The sequence below is a fragment of the Ornithodoros turicata genome, chromosome 5 (assembly GCF_037126465.1).
Source record: "Ornithodoros turicata isolate Travis chromosome 5, ASM3712646v1, whole genome shotgun sequence".
Taxonomy (NCBI): domain Eukaryota; kingdom Metazoa; phylum Arthropoda; class Arachnida; order Ixodida; family Argasidae; genus Ornithodoros; species Ornithodoros turicata.
Genome location: NC_088205.1, coordinates 68643764 through 68658592, shown reverse-complemented (window position 1 = coordinate 68658592; position 14829 = coordinate 68643764). Strand labels below are relative to the sequence as shown.

The 14829-nt window shown below is 45.6% G+C and overlaps 1 protein-coding gene across 2 annotated transcripts in view; it reads left to right on the top strand.

Annotated features, from left to right (window-relative positions):
* Positions 1-13407, top strand: part of LOC135394652 (relaxin receptor 2-like) — a 107407-nt gene extending 94000 nt beyond the window's left edge. For both annotated transcript variants that reach the window (XM_064625498.1, XM_064625499.1), the window contains 7 exons: positions 62-133; positions 1261-1490; positions 2698-2897; positions 3937-4155; positions 8795-8996; positions 10548-10709; positions 13074-13407. In XM_064625498.1, the coding sequence (XP_064481568.1) occupies positions 62-133; positions 1261-1490; positions 2698-2897; positions 3937-4155; positions 8795-8996; positions 10548-10709; positions 13074-13249 (1261 nt within the window). In that variant the 3' untranslated portion in view covers positions 13250-13407. The remainder of the gene's footprint in view (positions 1-61; positions 134-1260; positions 1491-2697; positions 2898-3936; positions 4156-8794; positions 8997-10547; positions 10710-13073) is intronic.
* The last annotated feature ends 1422 nt before the right edge of the window (positions 13408-14829 follow it).

Sequence of the window (14829 nt, the reverse complement as noted above, 5' to 3'; positions counted from 1 at the left end):
TGAGGGGAGATTTCGTTCTTAGTATCGTGATATTTTGGTTCACCATGCATTTGAATTTCAGGAACCTGACAGGAGTGGAGATCTCAAACATCGACATCCGTCATTTCAGGCATCTCCCCAAGCTGGAGTTCATGTACGTATTTCTCACGCAGCACTTCACTAAAAGTCGTATAACATTTACTGCAATGGACGTTACCGGCCGTGTTCGACAACTTTATAACAGGCGAATAGTTTTGAGTCATCATTCCGATATTGGGGACTTAATCAGTTCTGTGCAGCTTTACATTCCATCCGCGTATTATTCTGGAGTAACGATTGTAAATAATGTACGAGTATTAAATAATGTATCCGATGTGTCCTATCGAGGTATCCGGGTATCTTAGGCTTGTTAACACTATTCTGGAATTTCATAGTGACAAGGCAAACGCGAAAATGGTCCTTTGCTGGTTCGTCATTGCTGGTTCATTTGTCTATCACGGTCAGTTCCCTGTACTCAACAACTACTTCCCTGTACTGTACTGTGTTCCCGGGCATTTCTCGCTGAAAGCATCGAAGCAATGCAGTTCTGAGAACAGACATTGCAATCATGGAGCTGATCACCTGTGAAATATCGCGTGGACAACGAGACTATAAGCGAACGAATCAGCCTCCGGCGTTTCTGAGCTTTGCGACAGCATATGCCAACATTTGACCTTGAGCCTGTGCCAATTATGTCGTTCCAATCTACGTGTCTCATACTGTACTCTCTCTTAATATTGTTCCTCTGTGTGACACGAAAATGCCGCCACAAAATTAACTTCTAGCTTTAAGAAGTACGACGTCACAGAGTGTCCAATCTACCCATGCGTCTGGCAACGTTGCTCCCACAGAAGTCGATTTCCGCCTCCTCAACACAGCTGCTAGCACTCTTCCAACGTGGGGGGAGACGCACTCTGTTGCTAGGAGACAGACAGCAGGGTTTCCGATGACGACAGCTTCTCTTGAAGAATCCGAAACTAAGAAGTTTTGCGGGTTGCTTTGAAAATTTGTGGAAGGACGAAATGTTCTGTGCCGAAATTGATATACTAAATAATTTTTTTCCACATTCAGGCTAAGTTCTGTTCTACTTGCTATACGCCGTTACAGTAGCACTTTATGTCATCTTCGCCGCATCCCTTCATTTTTTACACAGACTACCGCATACTCTTGCCTTCTAATGTGGGCGGTTGACGCAAGTTACACGTGTCAGTGAAGAAGTATCCCTTTTGTTCCCACACGCAGCTATTTCAAGAAGTTCCACTACTGCAGTTACGCTCCATACGTGAGAATCTGCATGCCAAAGACGGACGGCTTGTCGTCGACGGAACACCTGCTGGTGTGGCCCGTGCTGAGGCTCTCTGTGTGGATCGTCGCCCTGACCACCTGTGCTGGAAACAGCGTGGTTCTCACCTGGAGGGTGCTTTCCAAGAAGGAAGATCGCGTTCTCTCACTGTTCATCAAGAATCTCTCCAGTAAGAAACAATAGTCATCTCCCTGTTTGTAAACAAATGACGTCATAGTGTTCGACAGCGCCACCAATTTGGCAGAGTTGAAGTACTCTCGAAGCTAGGGGCGAACAAGGTCGCGCTCGAAAGCCACGGTCTTGAGGGGATTACGATGGTCCCTGAAAGGGACGTGACCATCGGTTCTACTTTTCTTTCAATAGGAGGCAGCGAACGAGTGTCCATTCGTGGAACCCAGCCCTCCCCTTCCGAATTGTTTCGGTTTCAGTCTGTCTACCAACGTCATGATGATGTTTCCCGGGTAGTGGTCTATTCCACAAATTTCTTGTTCATCAACGAGAGCGCTTCTATCACAAGCACTACGATATAGGCGGTCAAAATAGTTTAACGATAGCATGTATGCTGACTCATCTTATGCATAACTGTATATCAATGTTCACCCCCCGTAACGCCCCGTAAGTATTGATAACCGAATTCATCCGAACCTCGCTGTAGGTGTAGAAAACCCAAACAAAGCGAAGACGTAACTTAAAAAAAAAAAAAAAAACATTTTTGGGTATTGTGGTCAGGGTCACGTAACTTTATGTGGTACGTGACCACGTCACTTGGTCACAGGTGACCTTATAAAGCCACGGACGAACTACGTCTCACTAACCTTGCCTCCCTTTTTTGAGTAACGATATCCCCCTCCACGGTTGGGCCCAAACGGTGGTTAGTCCTGTAACCGGTCGTTCGAGAATCTTTACCCTACCGTTCTTTCGAAGACATTGCCAAATTCCTGTTCAAAGAATTGTTCTGATGTAGAAGAGTGAAATACCCTCCCTGAAAACATGCATGATAGTGTAAGAATGTGCAAGGACCGCCTCTGCAGAGTGTAGACATCCACGAGGCCATTTTCAGCTTCAGACACGTGACATTCACGATTTTTTGAGGAACTTTGTAGTCAGAAACTCCTAATGCGGGAGAAGTATATGCGTGTTGTAGCATTTACAAGCGTGTTGACAAGTTCATCATGTCACGGAAAAAACGGGTTGCGTAAACCTCGTCTTCTTTTCACCCTCTCAGAAGAGTCTTTATTATCAGGGCTTTCTTCGCGAAGAAAATTTAGTTCCTTTTAAATTTCAGGTGTTAAATTTAGTACCGTGTAGGCGCTATGTGTGTAAGGGGCGTCCGGTGAAAGCGCGCGATCAAACACGGAAATCTGTGTGCATTCCAGTGGCTGATTTCCTAATGGGCGTGTACCTTTTGACTGTGGGTTCGCTGGACGTGGCCTTTCGAGATGAGTACAACAAGCACGCCCACCAATGGATGTCTTCGTGGCACTGCACTGTGTGCGGCCTCGTGGCCATGGTTTCCTGCGAAGTCTCCGTACTCATCCTTTCGCTAATCACAATAGAGAGGTACAGGTGTATCAAGGTACGTCGTGACTTTCCTCCTGCTTCTTTCATTTATGGCAAAATAATGCTTATAATACCTAAATAGTGTTCAGTGCAAATGCGAGAAGTGTCCGAGACAGCGCGCGGCCGGACATGTAGGAAACTTTGCGGGAAATGACGTTTCAGCTTCGAGTCATCATCATTATTATTCTGCTTGACGGAGAGCATCAGAAGGAGCTTTGCACCCGTAACATTTACTACCATTTAACTGGGGGCATAAAATGAGGGTTCATACGTGAGGTATGTAACCCAAACCGACGCAAAATTAGTACGAGAAACTCGATAATTTCTTTTGAACATAAACTTATGAATCTATCGGAGTGAATTAAAAAAAAAAAAAAAACTTGTCACGCTTTGCATATTAGTCTCGACGTCTGTGTAGTATACAGCTGGGAATTATAACGGTGGAAGTATGAAGTATGGAACAGTGTGAAGTATAACGCGCGCAAATGTGTGTAATGTTGTTTTCTTCTTCTTTGCAACGGTCGATACGTTGTTAAACTCTAGGGAAGAAAGGAATCATTTCAGTCATTTTAGGGAATAGACGTATTGTCACAACATTTAGTCTTTTTCCGTAGTAAATGTATGCGAAGTTGTTTGCGGTGACTAGGGGAGTAAATTTCGGGGTCAGTGGAAAAAAAATGGCGAATGATTTACACCCCAATTTCGTCATTTTTTTGTTTTTTAGATTGTAGCACCACAGCGGTTGAATCAAGATTACGTCACTCTTCCGCGTCACTAGCGCACGGAAATGTTGTAGCGGAAACGTTGCGTAAAATTTTATGTTTCTCTGTTTTGACGCAACATGATCGTTTTACTAATTTTGCAAACTGCCAGCAATAGTGCATGTTGTTTGGGAACAAATATTTGTGTAAGAAATCACACTGCTGTCATGTTTCACGAAACTAGGCCATTGAGGATCTTCGTTTCTTTCAAATACAAATTTGTTGCATGCATGCATGCGTTGTATACATGGTCTCAAGCACTTCATAGCTTTATTAGATTGGTTTCCTTTTCAGACGAACGTGCGCGTGGTGACGGTGACAGCTGCTCGGTATTGTCTGGCAGTGGTGTGGCTGGCAGGTCTTCTCCTGGCATTGTTTCCGGTGCTACAGTGGCCGCACGAGAGGGCATTCTATTCCAGCAACGGGCTCTGCTTCCCGCTTCACATCGATGACCCTTTTATGCTGGGATGGGAGTACTCCGCTTTTGTCTTCCTCGGGATCAACTTTTTTGCCGTAAGACCTGCATACACTCCGTAATATAGAATATCTATATAATATTTTGCTCTCTGTAGTGTCTTGTAATCTAAACCTCGTGAGTTGTGGCGGTGCCATAATCAGACGTCGACCTCTTTTTTGTTTCTGGTCTTCGATAGACCGGTGCTTGTATTTTGCTGCAATATTTCTTTACTAAGCTTCTTCATGCTGCGAAACGTAATCTTGTGTGTCTGTGATGAAGAGATGACGTAAAAAGGGGGCGTCGTGGCGTGACACCTGCATCTCGTCTATAGAGAACAGCCCATGTTTAGTAGTACGTGATGTCGTGTATAGAAACGAACCGTGTGTGGGTCGTGTTTATTAATTCGATTCTGATCGGAATTTATTTTATGTACTTTACGAACGTCTACTGTGCTTGCGAATCCCATTAACGACTGCCAGTATCTAATGCGCACCAAGTATCCCTACATACATATTGAGCAGCTCTCATTGGTCTCTTCAAACGATTTGTCCAATCATGGTTGGAGATGGTTTGACGAACCAATCAGAAGCATGAGTGATGTCGATGCAACTGACAGAAGTCCCATTCGTTTTGTGTTGATGTCGAGGTACCTGTGTCTTTCATTCTGTGCCGAACATTTTTTTGCAGTTTGATGCCCCCTTTAACACTCTCCTTCTTGTTCTTGTTCTTCAACTTGTTAGTCTTGTTCTTCTTCGTTTTATTGTTTGTTTTATTGTCTGTTCGTTTGCAGAAAAACAAGAGGAGAAATTGAACTCGTCTCCCGACGTTGTTCTGTTACTCCTAACATTAATTCTCACCCCACTCCACCCCCAAAAATGCTTCTCAGGTGCTCTACTCGCAAGTTCGCTATCCACTATCCACTATTCACATGTACGCTATTCAGAAGTCCACTATTCACACGTTGAATAGAAGTCTACAATAATCACAATTATCCCAAGATCATGCACAGAGAATCCTAGAAGGTTGTATCCATCCCACAGCTCTAAACAAATTTCAGAAGTGCCGCCAAAGCAGCATCCCTCGTGTTCGGTGTCCAAAGTCCCAACACCTTCACTATATCGAAGACCCTGCTGTCTGGTCGGATCAGTGTAGCTTTCAGGGTAGCTCTTTGTGATGCATACCTAGTGCAGTGCATTAGCGCATTCTTGTTCTCTGCGCTCCGCCATTCATTCATCACTCCAATATGAAGCCGTGCAATTTTCTACAAAGGGCAAACTGGAAAAAGGAATGAAACTTCCAGTCGCAACTAAATGCAGGTTACTGAACCTCTCTGACCGTCTCTAACTATCCTTACTTACCCTTACCCTAATTACAAACTCGCTCTTTCTCTCACACACACATCCGAATACCGTTCACACCCAATTTCCTCTTCTAACCCCACCGGCAGTCGTTACCGGCGTGCAGGAACCTGCTTTCTAACCCACAGGAATTCCTGGGTCGTTGGTTTAGCTTAACGTGAGGAGACGTATTGCTCTGCTCTTTCGGACAGTCGAGGCGGAAAACGTACTTTGACCCGGCCCGAGACGGGAGCTGTTAAATTAGCCGTGCACTAGACCGTCATTACGTTGACCTATGGCGGCTTCACGCAAGCTACCGCGAAACAACGGGATGGCACGAGAGGCACGTGACATCGACGAATAAGCGATGATAGTTCTTGACACGCCGAGGTTTTGGGGCAACCATGCAAGACATCCCATAGCTTTCGGCGCTGGGCTAACGCAAATAATATATGAGGCAATTTAGTCGGGAAACTCTCGATTGCCTCCCCCCCCCCTCCCCTTCGACTGCGTGGGCTGTGCGTGGTCGTCGTAGCGATGACCCGGAAAGATGAATGCATTTTAGAAGCTAATTTCGACGGAAGAGTGACCTCAATCGGGGGTTTTGCGAGATTCAAGTGCGGCTCCCTTGACCGGAGAACTTGGGTTCCATAGCGCAATTTGTGTCTGGAAACTTGAAATGGCGATGGCATGAGTGATATGTGTAGAAGAGCGTTTTTACAACCGTAAAGTGTGATTACATAGCGGAAGACTATTTATCATTTTGCATCAGTTCAGAGCCCCCATTTCTCTATCGCTTCTTGTCTTTTGTTAACTGTATTTATTTTTGACGGGGTCTCTATTTCATTTCATTTCATGTCATTGTATTCCATTTTAATTATGTTACCTTGAGGGCTCCATAAGGGTATTACATAAGGACAGAAAGTGTCGAGAAAACATTTATTCGCACGTACGTTGAAAAATTTTCAGGTTTGTTAACGTAACAACTACAACAGGAAGACAATTGCATTCCATCGTACCAAACTGCAGAGTAGAGTATTTGCGAGCCTCCTTGTGAATGTTTTAGCCGCAGGGTGATCGAGACGACACGATGATAAATGGGTCGGTACAATACAAAGGAAATTAAAATGATACAGTCTGAGCGGCAGTACAAGCCTTGGATGTTTTAGGTATAGCATGTTTCTCAGTTCGCAACATGCAAGAATCGACGTAGTCTGCGACGTAATTATCGCACTTCTTGAAGCAGGGTGGCGAAAAAATCGCTTTGCAAACAACAAAAACAAACAAACAAAAGTAACTGCAAGTGGAATGCGCGACTACTTGATACCGCACACAGCTAGAAACATCATATCCAAGCCCGCATCCTGTACGCGGACGCTAGCGCAGATTAGCGGAGATTCGGCGCCCGTCATGGGAATGATGTCAGATTAGCTGGTTAATCTCTGGGTGTCGAGAGCAGCTCCTGTGCGACATCCCCGCAAAGCGATGTAAAGCACACTAAGGAGCTCTGTACAGTACCTTAGTTACCGACACGACATCATGTTACTATTTTTAGTAACGTGTGAATTTAACGAACTGTTTTTGATGGGTGTTACTGCAGTTGAGTTACAAGAGAGAGAGAGAGAGGAACGGATGAAACTCACTTTATAATGTATATGACATTGTATGGCACTTTTATTTGCATTTCTTCAACCATCATTTTTGCCGCGTGTTTTTGTACTCTTTCGCTTCCTGCAGGGTACTACTATTTCGTGATCAAACCAAATAAATTACCGCATTATCTGTATGATTTTCTGCATATTGCTTAAAACGATATGAAGGCATGACGTGGTAGGTGAGATAGTTAAGTCAAGTAAGGCAATCGTAATGAAACCTGTTATTAGTGAGTTCTGTGAGTGTTAGTATGTCAGAAGTGATGTCAGAAGTGAGAAGTCAGATATGTGATGCCGGTCAGGAATAACTTGATTGGCTCGTCGATTTCGGAGCTGTTGTTGTGAATACGTTCCTCTTTACTAGTGACGTCACGAACCTGTCGAGGTTTCGTTTCGCAGAAGGCTACAAAATTCGAACTTACCTTCGGGAAATTCGAAAAAGTCCGCCGAAGTTCGACTGCTTTGCGCATGCGCGTCTATCTCATTCCCCAATTCGGGGGTGGACGTTTTGGGACTCGAAAAGCAGCCACGTATCGGTGTGACGTCTGTAATATGACGCTGTAGGTCGGTTCAGTAAGTCAGTGTGTGTTAATTTGAGAGTTTGATAAAAATCTTGGATAATACTAGAAAATACTTGTTATGGGCACCATCTAGCGAGCTCTCGTGTTGAGGCGCAACGACGACGTTGCACAAAGAGGCGTCTTTAAATTATATTCCCTGCATGTTGTGCATTCTTAGAAAGGAACGGTCGCATTCGGAAACCCATCTATGGAGCCGACACCAATGTGTTCAACATCGGCCGACAATCTACCAGACCGATTTTTGCGTCCGAAAAGCGCTTAGATGTTCATTAAATAAACGAATTTTATATACCGGCGCTGCTTCCGCGGCCGCAGAAGCTCCGGTGGCGTTACGTCATCCCTAAGCGGAGGGGAGGAGCGCGCGGCGCTCCAGAGAAGGAAAGTCGCAATCGAGACGCCCCCTAACTCAATGAGGCGCCGGCACGGCCGCGGCATTCCCTTTTCCCCCGCAAGGTCGCGCCCTTATTGGTTCTTAGGGAGTGACGGTTTCCCGTTTTCGCAGAGATGGAATTCCGGTATATCCTCAATATCCGGCGTCTGCTCGTGTTATGTATTCCATCGAATAGCAGTCAATCTACACCACTCACTCGCATGGGATTTTCGATACCGTGGTCAGTGGTCGTGAAGGAATAAAATCACACAATAGTTTCCAAATCGACCAGAACGGACGCGACCGTCCCTTTAAAGACACAAAAATGGAAAATTTCTCAAAGAGACGAAAGATGCCGAAACCCTGACAGGAAATGCAAAAAAACTTCATTGATCCGTCGCTCCTTTCGTAACTAAAGCTTGAAAGAAAGCTCGATTTAAGCTTTCCCCTTTCTCTCCTCCTCGTGAGGCACGGAACGTAACTGGCACGTCACATCTAACGCGCCTGGTGGCTAACAAGCATGGTGGAACAGCACGAGCTGTCCATATTACGCGATAGGATTGAATGTGTGTATTGTCATCAAGCAAGAGAACTACCTACGGAGGTAGTCCCTTTTACACAAACTCTCTCTTACATACCAGATAACAACGCTCCAAAGGTATAGCATGTTCCTTGTTATATACGTTCCTTATATGAATGTTCCTTGAATTTTCCCCATCGTTGTTTTAATTTTCTCCATCGTTGGCATTCCTCAGATGGTGCTGATCATGAGCCTTTACCTGTCAATGTTCACGGTGATCAAGGAAGACCGCCAAAGAGCCCGTCCGGTCACGATGAAAAAGCAGGAAGACGCTGTGCTTGCTCTCCGATTTTTCTTCATCGTTCTCACCGACTGCATGTGCTGGATACCCATCGTCATAATCAAGATTTTGGCGCTCGCCGAAATACCCATCTCTGGTGCGTATGAAACACGTACTTCGGTTGCACATCTACATCTCCTTCAATAGCAACTACATAAAATCATGGTCACATGTAGATACATGAGGGCAAGAGAAACTTCATAAGTGCACACTAGAACAGTGGGACGGCGAGATTTCGTCATTAGTGGAGCGCATTGAGAATTCTACTACTATTGCACGTACACACATACATCGTGGTGCGAATCCACACTGATGTCAATACACAGTTGCAGCGCACCCTGCTGTGCACCCCAGTGTTCAGGTGCAGACCATTGCTGCTGTCGCATGCTCCATGACAAACTGCAGATATTGTGTTAACGGAAGAGACTCGGGACGAGAGCAGACGATATTTCAAGCAGAGACTGCTCTTCTGTGCACTGCCTTCTTCATGCCAATGATGAGGACGGTGACAGTTCCTCACCTGTTCGCAAATGCGGCAAGCTGGGCTAGTTGGTGGGATAAAATCATCACAGAGACAACGCGAACGAGACACGGAAGAACAATATCAACAACTTTATTGTGAGATGGTGAATGAATGAATGATGTGATGAATGATGATGATGAATCAATGACAACAACAACTTTTTTGTGAGCTTACAGCTCAAAAAGACACAGAAGAAGAACCAAACAGAAACACTGAAAGATTTTATTGCCATGCAATGTTTTTTCTTCTTCTTTTATGCTCTTTCCAGTAACCAGTTGAAATCCGATTCACTGTTTGTCTGTGTCACTGAGTCACTTGTTCGCGCTGTTGCTTTGTTAACTTTTCTTCAGAGGTCCATGTCAGCCTTTTATCGAAGTGCAGCCTGGGGACGTAAAGCCGCTGTCGAACATAACCGGTCCGCGAGACCGCATGGCTTACGCCGACGTCAGCGATGCGGAGCATTGGTCACCTCACTTGGCGCTTACGGTTGCTTCCACATGCTTAGGCTGCGCTCTCACGGTTGCCAGCGACGATGCTGCATGCATGCTGGAACCTAGTCTCAAACCCAGCGCGTAACGTTCCGCAGCGCTGGAATCCTCGTGGTTCACTTGTTCGCGCGGTGCGGTTAATTCTTACGTGAGTTGCACCTTGAAAAGTATGGGTGAAGGAATGTGCTATATGACTATGCTTCGCAGTCGCTCGCGCGTTTCCCGACTCTTTTCTCTGGATGATAACGACAAAACAAAGCAATTCTGTCCTTTGCTCGAAATTCATGAAGCCCGCCAGGTCGCTGGCCGCGTATGGCGGTTTCTGAGTGGTTTGGCTCACAGAGACGGTTACAGCTCACAAAGTTGACGTGCCACCTTGTAAGGTAACTGCTCCCGTGACCTATTGCGCGTGCTTAACAAGAAAACGAGTCTTTATGCAAAGTTTGGCGGTTGCGAAGTAAATGAACATCACGCGAGCACGAGGCCAACTGTTATCTTCCAACACTTTCGGTAGGTACTGTTGTAGCTGAGTTTACCTAGTGACGTGTATTGTGTTCGAAAGCCGAAGTCGAAACCAGCGCGGTAAAGCGTCAACATTTTGGCGAGTAAATCACGCCATCTTCTTCCACCGTTTCAGAAAACATTTACGCCTGGGTGGTCGTCTTCATCCTGCCAATCAACAGTGCACTCAATCCAGTCATCTACACTCTCGCCGCGCCAACCGAGCTCAGGCGTAGAATCGAAAAACTTGCCCAGAGATTGCTGAAGTGCCACAAGCGCCTGGAATGCCTGCTGACCAGTAAGTGATGAACATTTCATTGTGGCCTTCCTGGTTGTGTTGCAGCGCGACAGGTTCCTTACGCCGACGAGCGTCACATGTACCGTAGCGCATAACGACGGCGTTTACTATACAGAACAAACATTTGCATTCTGTACGACATATCCGGTTCGCCTCACCCCACTTCGACACCAGTGTAGAAGGTTCCTTGAGGTCGTCCTGGCACGAGCACGAGTTCCCTCGAATAACATAGGCTGAGAACCACTGGATTATAAGAAAAGCTATACGCCTACAACATTACAGTACGCAACTAGGAACACCAGACTTAATGTCTCACAACGTCACGTTACATGCTTCAGTTGTAGCAGTTGATGAAAAGGCGTTGGAAGTGGGATTCGAACCCACAGTCTCCGATTTCCGGTCAGAGATGAAACGCTTTGCACCATGCAGCTCTCATTAATGTACCAAGCCACACTCGGAAACAGAGGGACATGTACTCACCCATTCATACATTGTCTCCCACATTGTTGCTTCTCACGCTAACGTTCACACAGATGGACCCACACGGACATACTCGCGGCAGGCGACATCCTTCTCAAGCGTCATATTAATGTAACACAAGTTGTTTCTGTATTTTGTTTAACACAAGTTTGCAAGACCTTTACAAGACCGACGTGCCAACTGCAAATCTGCTTCACCTCAAGCATAAACGTGTTAGTTGGAGCAATTCTACAGGTTTGTTACAGAAGCGGTAAGTTGGCTTCACTTCACACTTGCAAGCGCTAGGGGAAACCTGCCTTTGCAGTATTGTCATGCAATAACAAGCCGGCTTAGCCTCACACTTAGACGCGTAAGGCGAAGCATACAACGCAGGATTGCCAAACCCTCAACAAGTTGGCTTCACCTCACGCTTACAAGCGTTGGGGGAAGCACGCTTTACATGAGTGTCACAAAACGGCAAGTTGACTTCACATGAAACATTCAAGATTTAGGCGAAGTCCGCTTCAAGAAGATTGTCATTCCAACAGCAGGTCTGCTTCACGCCACACACACGAGCGTTAGGTGAAGCACGCGCAACAAGACTGTTATAGAAACAGCAAGTTTGCTTCAGCTCGAACTTGCAAGCCATAGGTAAAAAAATGTAGTGTTTTTGCTGTTCAGTTTTATAATGTGTTATCGCGCTAGTACGAATGCTTGAAGACGAGACGTAAAGCCGGCTTACTGGTTGGCGGCTCCAATCGAAAGAACACCATTCAAAGAAACCATATAGTGAGCTTAGAACATAATCTGAACGGGCAGTGCCCAAAATGGGGCAACTTAGCTCCTAAACTTGCTGGCGAGAACGTGGGAGAGGATGTGTTGAGGGTGACTGGCTGTTTTTCTCTGCGTTGCACAGTGTGTTGACGAAGAGATGCAACTGACCCGCTCTGGTCAGAAACCTGTGTGCGTGGTTTCGAATCCCACTGCCGGTGTGTTTTACTCAAGTGCCATTCTTTAATTGAAGTCTAGAACTCGGTGTTGTGAGCCTTCACTGTTGCATTCGTCTAACTGCTTCATTGACATCGGCGACTACCTTTGAAAGTGTAGAGCGTTCGTTACCACAGCAACAACTTACATTTAACCACACTTCCCATTTGAAGAGTTCATTTTCAACAATTTTCAAAACGACCTCTGTCATATTTCAGATAATGGACAAGAAAGACGATTGCACACGCATGACTTAAAGCAGCAATGAGGTGACATTTAACATGGCTCAAAATCCTACCTCGTCATCATAATGTCATACGTCATAATGTCATCATCATATGTCATCAGAATAAAAAGAGAAAAAAATAAACACTTTGAGAAAGCAGTCGCGGACAGCAGACACGATGCGCTCGTGACGTAGTGAAGGCGCAGTGCATTGTTTCTTTGTTTTTTCTTCGCAGTTCACGCGCTGCTTATATACGCTTGAGCTGTGCCGCTGTACGTCACTCGTCACGTGAGGGGAGTAGCATACGTCACAACGTAATATCGTTCTGCGATGCACTCTTTTCGCGAGGAAAATGATTTCTTCAAAGGGTGTGCGGAACAGAGCCCTCGCGCTCGCTCTGCACGTCATCTACGGTCGTCGTTCTTTCACAGGAACTCGTTTTATTCGTTGGAGAACACTGTACACCGAAAAACTAAAAAAAAATTTGGGTGACCTTAGTCTTCATTAACACATCTTTCCATATATCTTGTGTTTTTTGTGCCGTAAATTCGATCGTGCATAGAGCATTTTGGGATGCTGCGGCGCTGTACTGAACCGCAAGCAGAGCCTCTCCAGCCTTTTAGCCACCGATCTCAATTTTGGCCAAAAATGACTCATTTTGGAACTCAGCCCCTCATTTCCTTTCTTTTCAGCTTCCCGTACGCCACGTTCATCCGTCGCTACTCAGAGCTTGACCGGTACCGACGTTCCGTCGGTGTCAACCGACTGCACTTCCGGTGGCAGCGTCTACCAACCAGTGGCTCCCACATCGTGTTCAGCCGTCCACGAGATGTCCGAGGTTTCAGAGGGAGAAGATGCGGTTCTATGAGAATTTGCGCGACACCAGCTCAAGCCTTCGGACGTTGCCTACGGTTACGCAGAACGCCGTAGCGGAAGTTCTTCAACCCCAACTAGAACACGGACCAAGGAAATCCCGCCGTGTCCATCAAGATCCGGACATGCACCATAAAAGCTGGATTCACACGGCTCTGTTCGATCCGTTCGCCCAGTATCCATTTCGAGGGTACTTTTCACCAAAAACACAAAATGTACTGAGGGAGACCAAAAGCCCTCAGTTAGTTACGCCTTTGGCTGGTTCCGCATCTCGTTGGTTCTTACTGGGCCGTCTGTCGGAGTTCAGTAGAACTAGGAAAGGGGAGTAGGACACGTAACTCACTGACTTGTCTTGGCCGTGTATTTGAATGGATCAGGTATACATTATCACTGGAACTGCGCTCAAATTGCGGCAATTCATGGAGCTCAGGAGCAACCACCGTTTGTTGAAAACCTTGTGAATGCGAAGAAGAGCAGAGGGCTTTTGTCCTGGTATCTTATGGACATCTAGATGTGACAGGAATAATTCCAGAGAGTGAATGGAAAGTACAGTGTTAATGGAAAGAGTAGTCTGCAATTCCTCGTGTTAAGTTACATAGTACCGGGCAAAAAAAGTAACTGAGTAGAGTACTAAATACCTAATCTTGAAAATTATTTAAGAAAAAGTATTAAATACTCTTAAAAGTAACTCGTTACTTTCAATATGCTTTGACGTCACAGATGGAATTCTCTATCGAAGAAATACGAAGAGCGTGAAGTTTAAAATGGAATTATCAAAAAGTTTCATTAGCTCGCAGGACCAACTACCTTTCAAAATTACTATTCGATAGCCTGCCCATTTTTGTTTTTCATTTTTTTTCAACAGATTAGCTCCAACACTGAACAAGCGCTCTACAGATGGATCGGGCTCATATCGTTTGCTAATTTTTCAGGAAAAGTTTAAGTCATAAGCGTCGGTGGACCTGTGAAGGGGACCGTTAAAGGGACTGTGAAATTTCCCGAACACATTTTTTTTTTCAGTGCAAAAAAATCACCAGAAACCGTGGTAAATCCTGTGGACCTATTTTCCGTGGTACGAGTGGCAAAGCCAAGCTCCATAAGACGGGCGTCCCAATCTTTATGCCTTTCGGTAAAAGATACCAACATCATCTTGATGTTGCGATTAACCCGAGCTGAACGCTTCAGCTTCACACGAGATCATTCTATACTTCGTGTCGTTACCCTGTGAAAATATACGAGGAGTGTTAGAACAAGACTTCGCTGCACGACATAGGCGAGGGCTGAGTAACATCCAGATGAAATTAGTTTGGTTTGGTTGAAAAAGAATGTGGAGGTGGTGGTATAACTTCGTTAGATATTGAACTGTCAAAATGGCGTAGATGCAGGCTACGTGGTGGACGAACTCCATAACGTAAAAGCATGGGTCTGGGCACACGGAGGGACGTCCCTGTGTCGTCCCTCTGACGTCTGTCTGACGTCTGTGATATCTGTCGTCCCTCAGGCTTTTACATTATAGAGTTAGATATTGAATTTTGATCACAGCGTAGACTGGCGTTGGGACTTGCTGTTGCATGC